Source organism: Sturnus vulgaris, chromosome Z (assembly GCF_052056855.1).
Source record: "Sturnus vulgaris isolate bStuVul1 chromosome Z, bStuVul1.hap1, whole genome shotgun sequence".
Taxonomy (NCBI): domain Eukaryota; kingdom Metazoa; phylum Chordata; class Aves; order Passeriformes; family Sturnidae; genus Sturnus; species Sturnus vulgaris.
The window spans coordinates 26,128,142-26,144,616 of record NC_142283.1 but is presented as its reverse complement, the minus strand read 5'-3'; the positions used below and the strand labels follow the sequence as shown (position 1 = coordinate 26,144,616).

The 16,475-nt window shown below is 36.0% G+C and overlaps 1 protein-coding gene across 1 annotated transcript in view; it reads right to left on the bottom strand.

Moving 5' to 3' along the window:
* TMC1 (transmembrane channel like 1) overlaps positions 1-15,539 on the bottom strand; it is a 54,910-nt gene extending 39,371 nt beyond the window's left edge. Inside the window, 4 exon segments of the mRNA XM_014886286.1 lie at positions 976-1,116; positions 6,767-7,136; positions 7,271-7,333; positions 15,506-15,539. Of these exon segments, the coding sequence (XP_014741772.1) occupies positions 976-1,116; positions 6,767-7,136; positions 7,271-7,333; positions 15,506-15,539 (608 nt within the window).
* Between the last annotated feature and the right edge of the window lie 936 nt (positions 15,540-16,475).

The window sequence follows — 16,475 nt, the reverse complement described above, 5'->3', positions numbered from 1 at the left end:
TTATTTACATGGGGATCCTTCTGTAGACTATCCAAAATCTAATCTGCCCATTTATATTTTGTGAAATCTCTCTTACCTTCACAATGCTTCTACTCTACATCTCCTAGATACTGTTCCCTTTTACTACCTTTGATTCTTTTCATTGTCTCTTTGCAAGTTTACCCTTTCCAAAATTAGCTTACTTTCTAAAAGAACAAATATATAGACTTTCCACACCATATTTCATGTCTGTGTTTTCTGTTCATATTAAAAACTCTCTGTGGGACAGACCATCCTTTCTCTGATGGATGTTTTGTGGATGTCTTGGCATTGCTGCAGTGAATGAGCTATCTAAAACAGTGGAACATAGTAGTTTTGTCAAAAGAACAAAGTTCTCTTTATTTACCCAGTTCCTGTGCTTGGTGGAAATTTAAATGAAAATGAATATTTAATTTTTGGCTTCCAAGTAAATATAGCAATAGGTTTGCTAGGGCAAAATGCAGTTTTCTATGTGGCATAAATAGAAATGCATGAAAGTACAAGTTCTGCTTCCAAAGAATTTGCTTTTTCATAAGTTAATTTTTTTTTTCCCAGAAGTCAGACTAGGGAGAAAAATGCTCTCCTCTTTCTCTAGCAATCTTGAGGTAATCCTGCAATTGCACAATTTTTCTGAGAGACGTTAAATCTCACCAATGGAAGAATTCATCAACATTAATTTAACTGAAGAAAAGGAAAAGATTTTGCACTGGGTTATAATGGAAATTCTGAAAACAAAAAGGTATTCGCTTTCCATATTTGATTTAAGCTCTACTGGGACAAGAAAGCACTGATCTGCAAAACCATTTACCTCCACTTACTTTGAGAATACCTCCTGGGGAAGAGACAGTAGAGGTGGTCTGAAGTTAATTTTGTGAGTAGGTGCAGAACTAAAGTGAAAGTTCAGAAAAACAGTGCAAAGCAGGACAGCAGATATTCATTATGGAAATCAAACCATACTTCAGGACAGACAACTTCTTTTTCATCTTCCATGGCTTGTTTCGTAGTGTGGCAATGAGTTTCTTTTTTTCTTCTACCTCTTCTTTCAGCTTGGCCAACTCCTCCTCTGTAATTGGCTCCTCCTCAGATTCAGAATCAGACCTTCAAACAAAAGCAGGAATGAAAAACATCACCAAAACTCAGATAGGACAGAAGTTTTCACAGAAAAGTATACTTTATGTTAATTTCTGTTAAATTTGAGACTAGACAAATGCCTTCACATTTGCACAGAAGTAACGACACTCTTCATTTAGAATTGTTGTTATTAATTTTAGTATGAAAAGCAAAGCCTTCACGCAAAGTGCAGAGCTGCAGGTGAACCAGCACTACACCTTCAATATCACAGGGACAATGAGCAGCACTATTGGGGTAAAATGTGACAGTATGTTATTGTTTCAGCTGTAATCAGCCTCCTAAGAGTCCAACTCAAATTCACAATGGTCAAGTGCAGCCATATGCAGCCCTAAAAGCAAACTCCTCCAGTTTAGTGTGTCACAGTAGAGACAAGAGACACCACAGCTTCAATTAAGACAAATTTAAACACCAAATGACAGCCTATGCACTTACTAAAGCATTAACATTTCATAGATGGGAAAAATTCAACACCATATTGCAGCAAGACCATGAGAAAGCAGCAAGCACTCAAGGAAAGTAGGTGCAATTGTAATGGTGTCTCCAGGTATGTTGTGTCTGTAATCTGAACTTATTATCCATACATCAGTCTACAGTATCTTTGCAAAGAATTGCTGATTAAAACAATATTCACTTTCCTAAAATCTGCATAGATACCCCTTTCTGTGAGCAATCTTACTTCTCATATAATGGCATGTAGCAATTCATTAGCAACAGGTGTTTCCTCTTTTTATAGCAGTGAGCAGGAAAAGGATAAAAAGGAAATCAATAGATTGACTTTCTGCCCTAAAAATCTGACAGTGACAACTACCATTGAGTGGCCTCTTGGTGATAGTAGTTTGATGCATTTCTACCTGTTCTTGTTGTGCTTTCTTTAGCTTCTTTTGTTCATTTGCTTGCTTGTTTATTTGTCTTCTGAATGTTTAAATCTGTACTCCAAGTTTATTTGGAGTTTTTTAATGGTTTTCTGACTTGTTTGGAGAAAATTCATTCTGACTTTATCAAGCAAGTAGTTTTCAGACTTTTTTGCACATACTTCAACCTTTCTGAAAGTCTGATAACCAAAATCTGATTTAAGAGCTGAATGATTCATTACCTAATGCATAGGTTCTATCTCCTGAATAATTTAAAAATTATTTAACTGTTCTTCACCAAAACAGATAAAACTGGTCTCTTTAGAGATTTAAATTATATAAATGACACAAGAGTTTACCAGCAAGAATATTTAAGGGTTTAAAACAAACAAATAAATTAAAAGCAAAATACTTCTTGAAATACAGTAAAATACAAACTTCTTACTGGTCATTTACCTATAGTCTTCACACATTTTATTCAATTACAGCAAAAGATTAGGGGATGAGCTGAAAACTTTCAGACACAGAGAAGTTAACAAAGGAAAGAAAGAGGCTTCCATAGCTGTGGGCCAACCTGCTATTAAAGGTTAAAATGCTATTTATTATCACAGAGCCATAGAATGACAGAATGGTTTGGCTTGGAAGGCATCTCAAAAATTATCTCTCTTCAAGCCTCTCTGCCATATGCAAGTATGCCATTCACTGGATCAGGTTGCTCTGGACCCCATCCAGCCTGGCCTTGAACACTCCCTAGTTGTGGGGCATGCACAGCTTCTCTGAGCAACTTGATCCAGTGCTACACCATACTCTGAGCAAAGAATTTCTTCCTATCTAATCTAATCTAATCTAATCTAATCTAATCTAATCTAATCTAATCTAATCTAATCTTTCAGTTTAAATCCTTTGTCTCTTGTTCTGTCACTATCTGGCCATATAAAAAGTCTTCCTCCTTTTCATAAGCTGCTTTAAGGCATTTGAAGGCCACAGAGAGATCTCCCCACAACCTTCTTGTCTCTAGGCTGAACAATTCCAATTCTCTCAGCCTGTCCTGAAGGAGAGGTGCTCCAACCCTCTGAGCATCATTGTGGCTCATACTGAATAGATGGTCACCTTAGAAAGTCGTATCCATCAGTCTTACCGGTTTGGGCTTCACATGGCAAAAAACTGCATCACAGAAAACTTAAAACTGCATAAAGAAAAACTGCTACTAAACACCATATCTATTTACTGTCATAACAGTATTATGAAGAGCAAGTTGAGAATGGTATGAAAACTGAAGTCAAAAGCATAAAGGATAACAAAGGGATTTGTGCATAAAATTTTGAGGGTGAATGCAAGTAGAATCACGTCTTAGTGAAGAACAGAAGGATTAAAAGAGTCTGATTTGAGTGAGCTCAGAATCCATTGTTACAATCAGCTACTTTGCATTTTACAAAGCAGAGTGCCTGATATTAAATATTTCCTTTGATGGAAGATTGCTGGTTTATGCAAAGCTGAATTTGCTGGGTTACAATGCTGCAGTGAGAGGGTGGGAAATATGAGGGCTTTGTGCTAATGCAGTGAGCTTACTGAGAAAAGGAAGCTTAGCAGAACACAAGAGGTCAAGCCGGGATAATATGGGCTTTGTGCCCTTTGCCAGCTAGTGCTTTGTTTGTCTTAACAAACAGGTCTCATCTTCCATTCTTCACCTTCCTTTGGAGCCAGAAAAATAATTTTAAAAATCTAAATTTCAGAGTTTCTTAAAGAAAGCAGTATTATCTAGTTATGTTCACATTATGCAACCAAACTTGGTAGAGCAACAGCAGAGTTTTCCTTTAGCTCCAGTGGTGGAAAACCATGTTATTCAAGTCAGGAAATCAAAATTCTGTCTTCTGCAACCAAAAGTCTTAGCCTTTTATAGAAGGTTTTTTTTCACGCATTTGAAAGCCAGAAGGGTTCATTGTGACCTGCAGGCTAACATAAAGCATCAAGGGTCAATAAATATCTTGACATCAATCCTCCTTGGCTCCAATTCAATACACATCTAAGTCAGTAGAGCTCTTGAAATCAAGTGCTTTTTCAAGTTATGCACATAATGAACTTCTACATTGTATTCATCTGTAATTTGGTTTTACGATCTTATTATACATCTCTATTTTGGTCTTAGATTCATCTCCTCTTTATGGATGTAATCTACTTTTCTCTTTATTTCTGTGTATAGCATTAAAAATTAGGATGAAAATGTTTTCTTTAAGATAGGATGTTACAGGATAAGACTGGTATGATTTTGAGAATATAGCATGACAATTAAATAAATTTGCTAAACTTGAAATCTTTCTTTCTTCTTTTTTGTGTAAATTCTATTTATACAGATAATCTCCATATCATTGCCTGTCAGTTAATGCTATTCAGTTAGAAAAAAAGTATTGTCTTAATCTTCCATGTACCTCCAGGCTTTCACAGAAGTTTTATACTCTCAAGCCAACCCAATAGAAGTCAGTTTATTTACTCACTGATAGAGCTATGTAGGAAGAATATAATCCCATTCCTAATTTTTTTTCTCATGTGACTGCACAGTTTCTAAAATCAATAAGACAGAATGAAACAAGGCAGTAAAGAACTAAACCCTTTTTTTTAACCCATTTACATCTCTGACCCTCACAGTGAGACTAAAGGAGAAATTTATCATTGATATTTTGGGGCTGATGATCATGAATGGTATAGAGCAGGCCCTCCTCACACCCTCAATAACAGTTAACAATCAGCCTCATCACATCAACAACCATTAACATCTAAGGACAGATTTAAAATTTACCCAGAAAGAACTCCTTTCACCATGGCATTACCCTGGGAAACTCAGTGCCACAAATTAATCAAGAGTGGAATATTAAGTTTTAAAAGACCAAAACAGCTACACCAGAAAATGAATGCACAGTTCTTCTAAGATTTTCTTGTGACCTTTATGTAGAATAAGCAGTGCATGAAGAAGTTTTCCTGATTTAAATGAAAAGCACAGAAGGGAAAGCGGGCAATTGCAGCAGATTCTACTGACTTGTGCTGTGACCTCACCAAAATGAGCAATGTTGGTAGAGTTTAGCAAAAGCCACAATGACAGGAGTATATACAATGTTATCTCTCTCTCAAATAGTTTCACTTGTCTTTTCATTTAGGGAAATGTTTTTTGTGATTTCTTTCTCAACTTCTGATTTTGCTCTTTTCATGGTATTTCATGCTGAAACATCTTTGTAATTAAAAAACTTCATCAGCAAGGCCCATGTTTAAACAGTAGAGAGCATTTGTTGTGATAGGTCCTCACAGACTCGCTAGACAGGCTGTATTTTTATATTGATAACCTTATTTTCCATTCTGAAGCTTCACAAACCTGTATCTTAATCACAGCCAAACTGATCACCACTCTGCTCTCCTTCATTCTTACATTATTTTGTTTTTTCTTTTGAAAATATTTTAAAAAATTCTTACTATTCTGCAATCTTTTCAGCAGGTCCCGTAAGTATACAAATATAATATTCTTGAGTTATTTTTGAGAGTATCCCCAGTTTTTCCTCAAATGTTGTTAGGCTTACTGCTTAAAGAACAAAGTCTTGCTTCAGGTAGCAATTTCAGGTTATTTAACCCAAAATTATGTATTTTAATATTAAGAACTTTTGAAGACAACGAAAAACATTGTGCCTTTGTTCAATTTTCTATTTTCAATGGCCTTTTGAAATTAATGCTGATTAAATGTTTACAATTAAGACAAAAATAAGCAAAGAAGCATAGGTTTACACAGTCAGGATTGTTGCTATGTGAGTACAGGAAACTGCACACAGGAGTATAATTGCCATTACAGTGAAGAGCCATCAGGAAGAAAGATTTTAGGCATTCTCATTCTCATTGGGAAAGGAAATGAAGTAGAAACATATAGAAATGCGATCACAGACAAATTAATACCATAGCATATCTCACTGTATTTTTTTCTTTCCTCTTACTCCTGCTGTGTTTTCCAGTGATGCCTCTGGGAACAGAACAGCTGTTAACAACTGCTGAATGAGGAATGGGAGTTCCTCTCCACTGAGACAAGTGTGCCTAGCTCCATTTGCTCCCTTATATGTTGGTCCCAGGGAGGAAGCTTTCAAAAGCACAAGAAGGGACAAGGAGATGGGATGGCAGAGAAATAGATATGTTTTTCTGAAGTGCTCCCTGTCACTGGAGTCTTCTAAAGACCCCAGGTTGCATTAGATACTTCGGAAAGTTGAAAAGTGACATTTCAGAGAAAGTGAGTGAGAGACAGATTGGAAAATGCCATCTCAGTTTTTGGTTCTGGGGCCTTGAAATTTTGGCACGGATCTTAAAAACCTGGTTCACAAGAATGTGATCTTCTGAGAAGCATCAAGATTTTAATTCTATACTGGAAAAAACTTGGCTTTCTTGGAGGATTATCAGCTTGGGGTTTAGGGCATTTTATTTTTGCAGAAAGAAAAAAAGCAGGGCAGATCTCACCTGTTATCATCTCTCCACATGATTATCTTCTCCTTTGTCATTTTCGCTCCCTTTCTCTAGAAAACAACTCATAAACTTGGGATATAGCTAGATATGACTTTCTGGAAAGTTTTCATTTCACTCAGACATCATTTCCTCATTGCAGGACAAAGAATATCTGACCAGCTCTAATTTGACTGTCACAAGTAAGGGAATCATATTGAATTTTGGTATTTCACAGCTATAAGTGAAAACAGGTTTTATGTAAGATAACTATTGTTTTATTATAAGAAAAAAAACTTAATTACCCTGATCCCGATTTCTTTTTGTCCTTTTTCTTCTTGTTCGCCTTCTCTTTTTTACCTTTTTTATCAGGCTTTTTGTCCCCTTTCTTCTCATTTTTACCTTTCCCACCTTTACCCTCTTTCTCATCTTCCTCTTCTTCATCATCTTCCTTGGATTTCTGGTTTGCCTGATTCTTCCTGGCCTTTGCAGGTTCCATATCAGAATCACTGGCCTCATTTCCAGCCGCTCGTCCTCGTCGACGGTTTCTGTGCCGGCGATGCCCAGCTCTCCTTGTCCCATCTTCATCCTCCTCATCCTCCTCATCACCATGCCTGTCTCTCCCTCTGGCATGTGGCCTTCTGGTTCTTGGTGTTGCTCTCTTCCTCCCTTTATTTGTGATTGATTAAAAAACATTAAAACACATGAAAGGAGGGTACATGTTAGAAAGAGAATTTTCCTCCTCCTTCATTCTTACTAATAATCAGAAAGTATCTGTGTCTGGCCTCAAAGTAATCCACATTACTAACCTGCTCCTTTGGCAGTTTCTTCATTCTCAACTGCACTGCCTTCTTCATTGTCATCACTGCCATCTGTTAAGTGAAAAAAAAAAGGCCAGTCCGTGTGAAGGGTAGATAAATCATTAGGAATTTGGGGATTTCAAGAAATTCCTGGCAATTACGGCTTTGTACTTCTTTACAACATTTTATGAACCCAGACTTTTGGAGCACGGCAAACAGTTTTCAAGAGGTAAGATGAAGACAGAGAAAACAGTTACACTTTCCTTCAGCACTCAAATAAATAAGCCTCAAAGGGACATTGGGAAGAACTCTTTCATATGGAAGCAATATATAGGAAAGGAGAATGCTTTATATAAAATACCCTAAAATTTGGAGAACAATGATGAAAATGCTTCTCAGAAGTTTTTCTGAGATTTTCTTAAACATGAGAGATAAATAACAGGGTGAGATTAAAAAATACTAAAAGAATTTTCTTATTTGACTGACTGGAGGGCATAAAGCTCCAGACCTGCAGCATAGCTGAAGAATGCAGTTCCAGAAGAAAGGATAAAACTTGATCCAACTCACTTGTATGCTCTACCACAAACAAGTTCTATTCTACCACTCTCACACATGAGATTTTTTTTAACATTGAAGGCTGTAGAGGGATGGTCTATTTATAGAAGATTGTAGTGGTTCTCCTTAGAAAAATCTTTGGTTTGTAGTGGATCTCATGCTTAATTTTTCCTTTGCAAAAAGTTCAGTAAGACACAATGCCCGTGCTACCCATCAATAAGCAGAAAAATATCCACTTCAATTGCCTGGTACACTTTGAAACTGCAATCATGGATTTATAGAGAATAAACTAAATAATAAAAATGCTCTCATATGTATTATATCCATATAATATCTAATTAATATCTAATTAATGTGTTCTTTGAAACATATGTTGGTATAAACATATTAGTTAACATGTAAGTAATCTGAAACTGCTTCTGAAACTGCTACTGATATTCCCTAGGAAAGTTTCTTCAGAAGCAATACTTGAGAAGCCAGGTTCTAATGGGCCTTTTTGAGGTTTTTTTGAGCTTGTATGTGTGGGAAAACACTTTAGATATATGGGTGATGTTTATGGAAATAGATGGTAGTAGGAGATTAATAAGAAGAATAACAGAGAGTACAATGAAATAGTAGAAGTAGGTAGCAGTCATTCCACTCCTATATAATCTGTATGTTCTCTATGTATATTGTCCAGTTTCCCCTCTGGACAGGTGAGAGGTGCTGATCCTTAGAGTTACATTTTTCAGGTGAGAAAGTGCAGGTATCTTCCTTTTTCAATCATCTCTAACATTTCTGAAATTTTCTTTATATTCTTTCTTCACACATTCCCTGGTTCCCCAGTTTATTTTACAAATTTTTCTAAACCACTAGCAACTCATTGAAAATTTATTCACAAATTGATTTATTTAGGGACCACTGTGGCTAACTATGAAGGGCAACCTCCTGGCTTTGCCTAGTATCAAAGAAAAGTAGCAAATATGTCAGGCTGCAAACAAGAAGGAATCCAGGGTCTTGTTTCACTGTGTGCAGTAACATTCAAAGTGTTATTAACCAGAATTTAACTGGCATGTTAAAACTGAGTCTAACTTCTCTACACAAAACGTCCATTTGTAATTAACACTTTCTACCATCTCTACAGCATCTGCACCACAATTTTTAAGACTATGCAAAAATATTGTCATTCAATATAATCATTGGAATGTGACAATAAGTGCTCCTTTGTTCCTCCTAGACACATGCCTCCTGCTGCTGACAGTAACAGGATCTCCTTTGATAAAGACCATTGTGCTGCTATTGAAAGCTTGCAAAGATGAAGAAAGACACCTCTAAAGAGATACTTCTCATGCAACAGTAGGGCACTATCTCTTATTGAAACAAATTCTTTGGCTGATCTCCTATGGCCAAACAGAAATTCCCAGAAAAGCACTTTATTGGTCAGAGATTGGCCTCAGAGCAGCCTGATGAGCCCATACAACAAGCAAACAAATGGAAGTTTATCATATATACTGAAACATGCATCAGCAATAAAGTCTACCAAGCTTGAGCTGACATCATATTGACTTAACAAAGACAGTGACAAGGGATTGTGAGGCACAGAGACTTAAACAAGGTAGAAGATAGCTGCTGGAGTCTGTTTAATTCTAGTCACATAACGATAACAAATCCACTACATTGAACATTTGAGATAAAATTCTAAGCTAATTTACAGATTTCAGACTGCTTGGAGAAAGCATTGAAAACACTGCTATGGGTGAACGGTCTGAATATTAAGTTCTGTATGTTGATATTTTTTTAACCTGAATTATCAGGCACATGAGTGATAAAGAACAATTTTTTAAAAAAAATAATAAAAAGCCTATAATCAAACAGAAACAGAATCACCATAAAACAAACCTAGAAAGCATGACCAGTGATTATATGAGATTATCAGCTAGAAGTGGGTACTGTAGACATGCCCAGCAAGCACTAGTACACCTTCAAAATTATGTCTGCAAAGATTTAAAATTGTATCTCCAAACTGAATTTCATATAGAGATACAGTGTGTTAATAGGAAGACTGTTAGAGGGGTGTCCTCATTCTGGTGTATCTACAAAGAAAGAGACCTCTTCTAGGTCCTTGGGTATGACGTTGATGCATGCAGAGAGCATTTTGCTGAAGCTCAAGCTAGAGCTAAAAGTTATTGATTGTGACAGTCGTGATAGCAGTTGGTGTTGTTTACGAGGGAAAAAAATCACTGAGGAGAGGGAATGGAAGAGCTTTGTCACTCCTGAGAACTGTTCTGAACCACATATATGCATGGGTTGATGTAAGCTACACAGCCACCCCACACCACACGCATATTGCAGCTACCCCTGTCAACTTGTAATTCAGACAAGCTACATTAATACTATTTGTGTCTGTTTTGCACTTATTTTTGAAAGACCAGTGTTGATAGTTGGCGGGGTATTTGAGTAATAAGAGATAAATAAACATGTGAGAACGTTATTATTATTATTATTATTATTATTATTATTATTATTATTATTATTATTATTATTAAACAATTTCAGGTCATAAGCTCTGTGATACTTTCCAAAGAGGAAAGGAACAGGCTAGGCAGCTCACAATGAAGCAAATCAGGCGCTAGTGTAAAAGCCTGTCTCAATGAACTACAGGAGAAGAATTTCAACAATATTCAAACACAAATTACACTTCGTGATGACACTATATCTAAATGCAGTTTAGCACTTAATTTCAGTATTCTGCTGTAAACCACAACATAGACAAATGGTAGAGTGCATTCCTCAGGTACTGTATTAGCATCATAGAGGGTGCCAAAATATATTTTTTATGCTTTAGTTTGTTAAAGTTAAATTGTAGTATTCTTTGCAGGGAAAAAATCCTCACTATAAAATTCCACGATATGGGAAATTCGTATACTAATCTTGAGAATTTTTAAACAGATCATGTGATCACACTTACTAAAAGGTCAGTGAATCCTCCTGTAAAAACAACTCAGTGTCACAAAAGCACTGTCTAGAATCACTAATTTTTCCAGAAAAGGGTTGATAGAACCCCTTATCTTCACAGTATTTATATTCCTGGGCTAATAGCAGCCTTTGACTCAGATAACTTGAATTAGCGTGACCCAGACCAAAAGCTCAACTGCTACACCTTCCAGGATACATCATCTTGTCCTAATGACAGTATATTTGCATATGTATCATTAAGCATATTTTAAAATATAGCCCATAAGTCCTTTTAGTCTAGGAAATCCAATCACTTTCTTATTTTTTTTTCCAGGTAGTTTAAGGGAAACTTTCTCATCTTTCTAGATTAAGGGCAGTGATAGCGTAATGTAAGTAAGCTATCATTTTACCTGAAGTGTTATTTAGACTATAGCCATAAATAAGACTACAAGACTTAAAGAAGGTGTCCTGAATAGGGGCTCAGACCAACTTGCAAGTCACAAAGCAGAATATCAGACAGCTCAGGAGAAGGCTCCAAACACTGACATGTTGGCTGTTGAGAAAATTATGGGCAGAAAATCATGCATAACACCATAGTCTTTGTTCTATGAGGTGTCTATTTAGCAGATGATAAGAATTGTTTTACCCTTACCTTGCTTTCCCAACTTTCTTGTACACCATCTATCAGAAGCAATTACCCAGATTTCATGCTTTGGATTTTTTTTAAACTTATTCTATACTGATATAGTTTTATGGATCTTTCACTGTGAGAGGGGAAATAATTCTTGAAACACAGTCATAGAACATGGCCCATTCTTGTAAAATCTGTGCTCCCACTACTACTGTGTAAAGCTGATTGCTGCTAAGCAATTCTACGTTTTGGTGCTACTAAAAATTCAGTGGAATGCAAAGTGACCTGTATATCAAAAAGTGCTGACTTTTTGTATACGTTATAAAATAAATTTCTACTTTATTAATTAATTGTCAAGCCAATGAAATGGATCATCTGCCAACAGAGCCTTGTAAAGCAATTACTGTGTTTTCCTCTGAAGTGGATCATGTCTTTTCAGTGATGGAAAGACATCAGCCTAGACTGATAACAAACTAAGTGTTCAACAAAAGGAAATGTCAGAAATGCAAGACTGTTTTAGACAATAAATGCCTGGCAAGTACTAGTCAAAAAAAGGGAAGTGTTATGTAATACTCAGTTTATATTTACATACATTTCCATTTTATTCCTTCTAATCATGGATATACGAGTGTACCTCACAACAGTTCTGTAATAATAAATAACACTAGAAGTAACACCGGTGAAATACAACAGAAAATAATATCTCAAGATGCCACAGAAAGTCTGTTGCAAAAGTGAATTAATGCAGACTTCAACATCCAAGATTTGAGATCTTAACTAGAGACCCGATCCTCTTAGTCACCTTGGCCCACCTTGGGCACATAAGAAGAGAGCTTGAAACACAGAAACCTCAAATAAAAGATACATTTATAGAGTTACCATAATGCTCAACATTAGACTATGCTCTATTTTTCCTCTGTTTTTCCCAGTAAGTGTCACAAATTTTTACTTCCAATGAACAAACATAACTCACACAACTCAAAAAATGTATCCTGGCCAGCAATAACTGTGAATATATAAAGTAAAATAATAATTGCTATTCAGTTTCACACAAACTGGCTAATGTATTGCTGATTTTTCCCATCTAAATTGACAATATCATAAATACCAATATGAATATTTATGTTTCAATGTCATAAGAACACCTGGGTCTTGGAAGACTTACTAGTCTTAATGTACAGTGCTGTGCCCTGAAGACCTATATGCCTGAATTGTTTCCAGAAATTGTCTCTGGGGCAATGGGTTTTCCCTCTCTGCAGTAAAGAAAATTCGCCCACCTAATATTTGAAATGTTTGAAATCAATATTTGAAATGTTTGAAATCAATATTTGAAAAATACAGCTGGGAACCGCAGAGAGCAAATTAAATCCATTCAATTCACATCCATAAATAGCTCATTTGTTCTCCACTGGTAAGAAAAAATTTCTGATTTTCTACTGAAAGGACAGAGACTGAGCTCGCACAGGTCATGTTGACACTGTAGCTAGCATGGGATACATCATCTGATTGTTCTCTCCTCTTTCTGGTTTCCTTCTCGGCTGTACTTACACGTGGCAAGGTTTGATAGCTGTCTCTCAGTTTGAGGGTCAGGACTTCTCGTAGGCTAATCCTCCCTTCAGGGATAAATAAGTTGTTCATTGCATTATCTCAGTGCAAGAACTCTAAAATCTGATATTATTGTTTTAAAGCTTACAAGAGGTAGAAGGGGAAGACAGTCTAATGAGAATCCCCTCAGTATTTCCCCCCCTTCAAGGAAACATGCATAAAAGTTTCCAGGCCTCTGTATTTTACTCCATCTCTGTGGATATACCTGTGTTCTCCCACCTGTGCCCTACAAAGATCTAACCTTGGAGTGCTCTGCCTTTTCCGAGGCTAGAGAGCTGAAAAGCTTGCAGGGCACATCGAGTACTATAATAAAACAAGACACAGCACTTGCATTTGGTCTTCATCACACAATGGGATAGTGGTGGGCAATTTTCCATATTCGTTGCAGTCTTTATTGCAAGAATTAGGATCAGAATATTAAGTGTTTGGTGCACCCTGAGAAGTCTGAGTCTGAGACTGCAGTCTTTTCCAGTTCTGAAATGGGATTTATTTAGCTCATTGTCATTCACTAATAATGATGTTAAAATGGGAAGAACACTTGATAATATGGAGAAAAGAGTTTATATTCAAGTTAAAAATGAAGGCTTCTTAGTGGATGTGAAGTCAATTGTATTTTTTGCTATATCATAAGCTCCTTTAAGGTTGGTAACTAGAGCTGACCAGCTCACCACACATTCTTTTTACTATATTTAGAGGGTAATAGGCACTTTCCAACTGCTCCTTTTTAAAAATCCACTCTTGATGATTTTTGCCCTAGGTTGTCTTTTCCCGTATGAGATGGCAGGAACAATGAATTCACATTTATGAACTCAGCGAAATGAGCCATACACCTCCTACTATTTTAGACTTTGAAGCAGACATGCTGTGAAACAAGGAGAATCACCAAACCAAGAATGGTTTCACTAGAGATAAAGATACCAAAAAGCAAAAATGCATTATTTGAAACTTTTGCAAGAATATTCCTCAGGACTGTCAGCAGGTATGATACAAAACCTCCTGTAAAGAGACTGCAACTAGATTAGTTCTTGAACTCCATGCTATATAAGTCCAGTTCCTGGAATTTTTAAGTTAGAAGTGGATTGAGAACTACATTCTGGAAGTGTCTCATAGTTATTTGTAATGGAAGTCCAGCTTTTCTAATGTTCTGAAATAATAACGCAGTCCTAAGTTTATTCACATGACCTCATCTCCAGATACACACATAACTGTCATTAAGTTTGTTAGGTTTTATTACAAATTATACATACAAGATACATTTTCATGGGAAAAAAAATTGTCCAAGAGTGATCATGATTCAGCAACAAAAATCTTTACATTCTCCAGGTAAAAAGTGTGCAGCATTAGCTTGCCATGGGAATGATATCCTCTATTATTCAAATGAATAATAAAGTCACTGAATCACAATACAAGTCAATTCAGGTATTTTCCAGTAAAAGGCAGATGTTTACAGCAAACTTAGAACCTTGTTAGTCTTAGAATTTGTTCATTATAAATGCTTAAAAAAATGTATATGTTTTATGGTCATGCGCATAATGTTTCTTATGGAGATAAAATTTTTTTTTAAGCCATTAAGTATTTTGTCTATACTGCATTAAATTCTGTGATTTTCTTCTCTTAAAATGAGTTCCATTAGCATATACTTGAAAATTAAATTGGTCAGTAAAGGGGGTTGTAGAAAAAAAATGAGGTGAAGAATAATAAGAGGAGCTCAGATAATAAAAGGAAAGCAAATTGGATAGACTTTAAACATGAACTGCCTGTTATATTATGTCAAAATGCTCAGCAGTCCCTTCTGATGTTATCTATTGAAGTAGAACGTATTTTATTACTATTGTGTGTTATAATTATGGATTAAAAGTCTAGAAAGCCCTGTTTAGTAGTACCAGGTTTGGTACTTAGAAAGACCTAAAGAATAAGGTCCCTGGAAATTTTCTTCCATGGTGAAGACAAGAAACATCATTCTTGTTGCATACAACAGAGATCCTTGCTTTAGAAAGAGTAGCACTGCTCATGAGAACTGAGAGCACTTCCCATATTAGACTTGCCTTGCCACATTGCCAGAAAAAGCCATTAGACATTATTACCTTACAAAAACATTTCTTAGATCCAGAACATTGTAGCATTAGTATAGAAATACTGTTAATCTTACCGTGAAGAATTTTTTATATTTCATTAAAAAAATACTGAAAGCAGTAAGAAAAGGAGGCATTGTTTTTGTGCACCTTACAGAAGCCACAAAATAGCAACCGTTTTCTTAGTCTTTCCTACAAACTACATGTAAGTGTAAGAAAAGTAACAGGGCTGTAGCCACAGCCTTTTGATTCTCTAATCAGTGGAAAGCCACACTACCATGCTACAACTAGTCAACTTCCAAATAAAACATAATTCTGAATAAAAGTTAATAAATTGCGACTAACAAGATTTTATATTAAAGTAGAAGAAAACAGAATTTTCACACTGTTGAGCTACATGCAGAAAATGAATATGTGCTTAAGTTGCATAATTATATTTGTAATTACCATTTCCTTCTGTTGACTTGTCCTGTTTAGTCATCGTGGTATTTCACAGGGCTGCTTCAGGTGCTGGATATACAGGAAAATATCAGAAGGCTGAGTGACTCACGATGAAGCATACCTCAATATCATCCTGCTTGTCACTGAACGGATGGCGCTGGTGAAGTTTCACTCACTGAAATACAAGAAGATACTAATTTCGTAAGTGATAAATCTTTCATGAGTGTTTAGTTTGCTATTTAAGTTTGGCATGCTAGTGTTAAAATAATCAAAGAAGTTATTAATCTTATTATTATTGCTGAAAAAAACTCTTCTGCAAGGTACTTGCCTATGACTAACACTAGTGTTTAAGTGTTTAAGTGCCTTACTGAGGAAGGAAGTTGCACAGTGTCCACATCAGTATGCTCTCATGCTGTATTCAGACCTACAGTTCTGCACGTGAAGGAAGTTATATAGATTATTCTTCTGTCACAAAAGTCAGCTTTTACCATAGACATGCTTAAATTGCATCACTTTAATAGAACAGCCTGACACTGATTTTAAAAATCTTAGCAAAATGAGACAGATCGTGGTTTACATTTGCACCTCCTTGAAGTTCTGTTAAGACTCTTGTTTCTGCCTTTATATTCAGGTATTACACCCCAAGTTTACCGAATTTACCCAGATTGGCTTATTATTTATTGCTAAATTAACAGTGAAAGAAAGCCAAAATGCAGTTTACAAGACAAGTCAGGTGGAAGTAAAATCTGAAAGAATATCTTACAAATAAAGCAACGTGAAATACGATTCTTGCAATAAGTATTTGTATTTAACTTGATAATTCCATCATAACTCTCCATCTGAAATCCTTTCAGTGTGGCCCAGCTGAAAAAGAGTGTAAGCATCTGCAGAATAGCTTACTTTCTCAGATGCTCCTTAGTGGTGTCTGGATCCTCTTACACACAGGGCTGTGAAAGCCATTTTTTTTCCTTTGGAG